The 7,257-nt window shown below is 36.2% G+C and overlaps 1 protein-coding gene across 1 annotated transcript in view; it reads left to right on the forward strand.

The window, feature by feature from the left end:
- DNAH8 (dynein axonemal heavy chain 8) overlaps positions 1–7,257 on the forward strand; it is a 330,122-nt gene that overhangs the window by 165,780 nt on the left and 157,085 nt on the right. The window contains exons 52-55 of the mRNA XM_027127141.1: positions 8–148; positions 1,480–1,717; positions 5,581–5,723; positions 6,639–6,773. Of these exons, the coding sequence (XP_026982942.1) occupies positions 8–148; positions 1,480–1,717; positions 5,581–5,723; positions 6,639–6,773 (657 nt within the window). The remainder of the gene's footprint in view (positions 1–7; positions 149–1,479; positions 1,718–5,580; positions 5,724–6,638; positions 6,774–7,257) is intronic.

Below are 7,257 nucleotides of genomic sequence, written 5' to 3' on the forward strand. Positions count from 1 at the left end.
GCTGCAGGCGTGGTTGAAGAAGCGTACTACACAGGAAGCTTCTGTATTCCTAAGTCTGTATGATAAAATATTTGAGGATATATATACATTTATGAAACTGAACCTCAGTCCAAAAATGCAACTCTTAGAATGCAACTATATTGTGCAAGTAAGTTGTTTTCTTTGTACATTCATGACTTAGATGTGAGATTTCCACCCCCCCCACACACACACCACTCAGTTGCAGTTTAGAGGTATCTGAAATGGAAAATTCACGCAGTCCATCAGAATCCTTTTGTGACGTGGAAGTGAAGCCTCTGAGAAGTTTGATTCCTATGAAAGATCTTATTGACGCTCGTACTGCCATCTCTTCATGAGTTTCACTTCCCAGGGCGGTATTGTCAGGGGAAGAGGAATGAACTATCTTTCCCATCGTCAAGCTTAGTATAACCTTCCCAGAAAGAGTGTCCAAATATGAGAGTAGACTAAATAAATAAAGCTGGAAGTTCTACAGAAAAGCACAACAAAGAGCTGGTGGCAAGCAGGAAAATTTGGGTGGCAGTCTTGGCTTTGCAAATTTACTACACATATTAGATAGGGAAAACCTTTGAACAATTCTCCAAGTATTTTGTAGAATTATGTTTTTCCCCCTCTTCTGTTTTTCTTATTAGTCTTTGGAAGAAACAGAACCAATCATAGATTTTTCAGAGGCTCTCCTGATTCTAGTCCATAGGTGATCTCTCATTATCCCATTCTAGTGCTTTGATTCTCTCTTAGTGTAAGGGATGTCAGTCAGGGAGGGTGGGTAGCTTAGAACTGATACGTGAGGCCCACATTAAGTGCAAATCTTATCTTGAAATAATTTTGTTATGAAAGACAAAGGATATCTTACTGTAGATACATTTCTTTCTGATGCCATATGGGGTTTGGCACACTTTTTATTAGAGGGGCAAATAAATGTTTTAGACTTTGCACAACTTTCTGTCTCAGCCCCTCAGCACTTCAGTTGCATTGCAAAAGCGGTCAGACACAATGAACGAGTGTGACTGTGTTTCAGTAAAACTTTATTTGCCAAACAGGTGGCTGGCCCCTGGGGCACAATTTGCTGAGCCTTACAACATGTTAAAATAAATAAAATCTTTGATCTATAAAATTTGGAATACCCAAACTTTAGAACCAGAAGCTACCTTAGGAAACATCTAGTCTAGGCCTTTTGCTTTTTAGATCAGGAAACTGAGACTCAGAGATGTTAGTGGCATGAGCCGGGATACCTCCAGATTCCCAGTTTGGCATCCTTTCTGCTAGATCATGCAGTCTGCCTAAAGCACAATGGCCTTTCTTCTAAATGCTGCTAGCTGTAGGACACTGATCAAGCAATATCTGGAGATATATTTGTTTTCTTCTCTCTTTCTCTCCTTTTAAATTTATTATTGTTTTTAAATGTTTATTTAAAATATCTAAATACAAACCTTTATTTTATTGTATTTTAAATATTTTCAGTCTCTCAATCTTCTGGAAGGTTTAATTCCCTCCAAAGAAGAAGGTGGCGTTTCATGTGTCGAACATCTTCATAAATTATTTGTGTTTGCTCTAATGTGGAGTTTAGGAGCCCTTCTGGAATTGGAAAGCAGAAACAAGCTTGAAGCCTTTTTACGAAATCATGAGAGCAAGTTAGACTTACCAGAAATACCTAAGGGCACGAATCAAACCATGTATGAGTTTTATGTTACTGATTATGGTAAGCACAGTGACTTATACCTGAAATAAAATGACATTTTTTTTAATGGAAAAAAGATAAACTCTGTAAACTCTTCTGTGGGGAAATATTAAACCAATCATGAATAACATAATTGCTAATACCATTTTTAAAGGGCATATATGCAAGGAACAGTAGGATTTTGCATATGGGCCAGGCTGGGAACAGTTACAGAGGCTCTTGACTTCTCCTCCTTTTGCAGTGGTCTCAGTGAAATCTAACATAAATAAGTTAGCAACACTTCTTACAGCATCTATTTTCTCTTACTTGAAGAGGAAGGGTAGCAGTATAGAGAACACAGATTCTTCATGTTGCAAAGCATGGTAATTAATGCTCATGACAGATCAGTCTTAGAACTTCTCTGTTGGAAATGTCAGAATAAGCAGAGAATGAACCAAGCAGATGGGATCCTACTTACACGTCGCAGACTCGGCAAAGTCCAGTGCTGTCACCTCAGCCCCCTAGCCTCCTGTGTGTGGTAGGGCCCAGCTCACCTCTCCCTAAAAGAAACTAACAGTTAAATGCACCCTTAAATCTAGCTATGAATTCTCTTAGAATCTAGAGCCAATCCAAAGATGGTTCTTTGAAAAGATCGATAAAATTCGTAAATCTCTTACCAGAGATATCAGGGGAAAAAAAGAGAAGACATAAATGACCATGATTCAGAATGAAGGAAGGAACATTACTACAAACCCTAAAGACATTAAAAAATAAGAAGTGAATATTAGAAACAATGTTATGAAAATACATTTGACAATGTAGATGAAATGGATAAATTCCCTGAAAGACACAAACGACCAAACCTTATCAAGAAGAAATAGATATCCTAAGTATCCCTATATCTACTAAAAATTTTTGATTTATAGTTTAAAACCTTCCCACAGAGAAAACTGCAGGCCCAGATGACTTCACTGGTGAAGTACATCAAATTCTTAAGAAAGAAATAATACCAATTCATTCTGCATAAACTCTTCCAAAATATAGAAAATGTAAGGAAGAAACACTTCCCATCCCACTTTATAAGGGTTTGTAAGTGTTGTCCTGATACCAGAGACAGAGAAAGACATTACAAGAAAAGAAAACTATAGACCATTATCCCTCAGGAATATTGACACACATTTCTTAATACAATTTTAACAAATGAAATTCAATAGTATATAAAAGGATAACATATTGAGTTCCAGTGGGTATTTATTCTAGGGATGGAAGGTTGGATTAACATTTAAAAACCAGTCAATGTAAGTCACCATATTAATAGAGTAAAAACCAAACAAATTATATAGTCCTCTAAATCAATGCAAAAAGAGCACTTGGGGACTTCCCTGGTGGTCCAGTGGTAAGACTCTGTGCTCCCAATGCAGGGGGCCTAGCTTTGATCCCTGGTTGGGGAACTAGATCCCACATGCCTGTCACAACTAAGAGTCCACATGCCACAACTAAGAGTCTGTGTGTCGCAACTAAGAAGTTTGCATGCCACAACAAAGATCCCACGTGCCGCAACTAAGACCTGGCATGGCCAAAATAAATAAATAAACATTTTTTTTAAAAAGCATTTGATGAAATTGTACATCCTTCCATGATAAAACAGTACACTAGGAATAGAAACTTTATCATTCTGATAAAGAATATCTGCAAAAAATCTAACATTATACTTAATGGTGAAAGACTGAATACTTTCTTCCCAAGATCAGGAACAAGACAAGAGTATTCCTTTCTCACCACTTCTATTAGACGTTGTACTAGAGGTTCTAGCCAGTGCAATAAGACAGTAAATAAATAAACATGAAAAAACAAATGAAATACCTATAGATTGGAAAAGAACAAGTAAATCTCTATTTGCAGATAATATAACCATCCTCGAAAAACTAGTAAATGAGTTTATTAAGGTCACAGAATGAAAGAACAATATATAATAATACTTTGTATTTCTACATGCTCACAACAAATTGAAATTTTAATATACCATTTAAAATAGCATTCAAAAAATGAAATATATAGGGATAAATTTAACAAAATATGTGTAAGATCTGTATATTGAAAACCACAAAATTGCTGAGAGAAATTAAAGAAGTCCTAAATAAATGGAAAGCTAAATCACATTTACAAATCAGAAAACTCAGTTTTGTTAAGATGTTACTTCTCTCCAAATTGATCTATAGATTCTGTGCAATCATAGTGAGAATTCCAATAGACTTTGTTTGGTTGAAATTTATAACTGAATTATAAAACTTTATGGAAATGTAAAGGATTTAGAATAACCAAATCAATTTTTTTTTTTTTTTGTGGTACGCGGGCCTTTCACTGTTGTGGCCTCTCCCGTTGCGGAGCACGGGCTCCGGAGGCACAGGCTCAGCGGCCATGGCTCAAGGGCCTAGCCGCTCTGCGGCATGTGGGACCTTCCCGGACTGGGGCACGAACCTGCATCCCCTGCATCGGCAGGCGGACTCTCAACCACTGCGCCACCAGGGAAGCCGCCAAATCAATTTTTAAAAAACAAAGTTGGAGCACTCATACATCCTGATTTCATTAAAATCTATTTGAAAGTCACTATGAAAATAAAATTCCCATTCCAGCCACAGAATGGGAAGAAATGTTTGAAAAATATATATCTGATAAAAGAATTTTATCCAGAGTACATAAAGAACTCTTGCAATTCATAATAACAAGTGGCCAGCCAATCCAAATTTCTTAAATAGGCAATAATTTTAAATAGATGCTACACCAAAGAAGATTTATGAATGGTGAAAAAAGCACATGAAAAGATATTCAACATGATTGGTCATCAGGGAAATGCAAAATCATTACACAGACACTAGAATGACTAAATTCTAATTAATTTAATGGCTAAAATTAAAAGGTTACTAATACCAAATATGGGAGAGAATGTGGAACAAGTGGAGCTCTCACATCCAATAGTATATCCACTTTGCTAACTACACAACGGTACACAATATACAGTCACTTTGAAAAACACTTCGGCAGTTTCTTAGAAGTTAAACATGCACTTAACCATAGAACTCTGTAATTTGCAAGGAAAGTTGACATTGAGGTTATTCCCCCAGTGGTGAATGTTTGCTTTGCTACTATCAAATGTGTGCTCCTCTGCTCTCTTTCCATGCATTCTGTATACACAGTAACTTTTTTGGTACAATTCTGAATCATGGTATCTTTTGGAAGATCTTTAAACTGGCAGTTAAATTCAAGAATGCAATACCAACAATGCAAGTCATTCAATTTAAATGGCAAAAGTATGAACATCTCTCATCAAGTTTGCATAGCCAGCAGCGATTCTGACATAATAGATTGAAAGGAGCGTTCCAGAGATGATAAAATGTAAATAAAATATTTTTCTTAGAATTGATGAAATGCACTTACAATAATTGTTATAACAATAATATCAGTCAGTAAATTAGCAGTGACTATAAGTCAGGAATCTGGGCACTCTATTAACACTAGTTTTAGGGCCAGGTTTATTTTTTCCCATTTCTCATGGCAAACATCCTATGTCCAGTAATCTACAATCCCTTTTTTGGTCTTTCCCATCCTTTTAGTTAATGTGATTTTCCTATTAGATACTAAACATGTTATTGGTTGTAATTCCATTTCAGACCAAGATCTCTCTGGATAAATAATTAGCAATTTAAAGCTGACTTTGTAAAGAGGCAAAAACAAATTTAAATTATCCAATGCCACATACATTAGATAAGCAGATATGTTAACGTGTTTTACAAAAATGTTTTAAATGTTTATGTATTTCTGTTAATTGTTTATAGCACTTGTGTTTTGTATTGAGATAACTTCTGAAGAATGCAGTTTTATTAAGATCAGCTTTAATTATTGTTTAGGTGATTGGGAGCATTGGAATAAGAAACTTCAGCCATATTATTATCCAACTGACAGTGTTCCGGAATATTCATCAATTTTGGTTCCAAATGTTGACAATGTTAGAACAAATTTTTTGGTAGACACCATTGCAAAACAGCATAAAGTAAGTTTGTTAGTTTTGTCGACTGAAAAAAAACGCACAACCTAAAAGTTGAGAGTTATGTTTTATTTGGTGGACATTCTTAGGACTTCAAGCCTGGGACACAGCATCTCAGGTAGCACTGAGAAAAATCTTCCAAAGAGGCAAGACAGGTGGGGGGAAGCCAGAATATACAGAAGTTTTTGCAACAGAAGACCAGGTAGTTGGAGCACCAAAGAATTACCGTTAATGAAAAAAACCCCAGATATCTCAAGTTAAGGAATTTAGTGCTTTTCTGGGTATGGGAAGATACAAGAGTCTGGGCTCACTGAAATCCCTTTGGTACGCACCTCAGCTATCTGGGGCCAGTATCCTGTGTTTTCTCTTCCTGAGTCTCCTCAGGGTGCACCGTCTGGGTGGCTGTAATGTAATGGCTTGATGGCTGCAACATCCTCATTTACTGACATGGCAGGCAATATTTTAGTTTTCAGTTTCTTAGATGATTGCAAACCATGTAAGAAACACATCCCTTTTTACACCTATTGGTGGAAAAATTAAAGTACAAGGGGCCGGAGGTGGTGTCATTTCAGGGAAACCTATTTGGCAAATGAACTCCAGGTCCCAAGATTCACTCCAACTCAATCTTCCCTGAAATGCTGACTTCCAGCGTGCTAAGGAAAGTGGGTATCTGCTTACAAAGTCCTTCCAGGGGTTACGTGACTGCTCACCCACACTTTCTTCCAGCACTTTTATAGCATATATTTTACATTTAAATCTTTAATTCCACTAGGATTTATTTTGATGTAGGTCTAATCCTTAAAAGTAATCAAAAATTAGTTGCATTAGTTTATAGAATGAAAGAATGGCTACTAGAACCTTAATATATTTAAAACTAAACATCTTATAACACCTTTCAACATGATTATCCTACGATTGCAGGCTGTTTTACTCACGGGGGAGCAGGGAACTGCAAAAACTGTAATGATTAAGGCCTATTTGAAAAAATATGACCCCGAAATACAGTTATCTAAAAGTCTAAACTTTTCATCTGCCACAGAACCAATGATGTTTCAGGTAAAGCTCATCACTTGCTGTAGTCATTATCATATTAAATATATTAAGTGGTTGATACAATAAAATCTGTATGCAAATGAAACATTGATATATATATAGTTGTCCCTCAGTATCCATGGGGGATTAGTGCCGGGATCCCTGCTGGTATCAAAATCTGTGGATGCTCTAGTCCCTTACATAAAATGGGTAGTGTCTGCATGTAACCTGTGCACATCCTTCCATATACTCCAAAATAACCTCTAGATTACTTACAATACCTAGTACAATGTAAATTCTATGTAAATAGTTGTAAATGCAATATAAGTGCTAAGTAAATAGTTTCCAGTGTGAGGCTAATTCAGGTTTTGCTTTTTGGAACTTGCTGGAATTTTTTTTCCAAATACTTTTGATGGAAGTTGGTTGAATCCAAGGATGTGGAAGCTGTGGATAGGAAGGGCTGACTGTGTATATATATATATATATATATATATATATATATATATAT

The sequence above is a fragment of the Aethalodelphis obliquidens genome, unplaced genomic scaffold (genome assembly GCF_003676395.1).
Source record: "Aethalodelphis obliquidens isolate GAN/ISIS:26980383/991018 unplaced genomic scaffold, ASM367639v1 scaffold31, whole genome shotgun sequence".
Classification (NCBI taxonomy): Eukaryota; Metazoa; Chordata; class Mammalia; order Artiodactyla; family Delphinidae; genus Aethalodelphis; species Aethalodelphis obliquidens.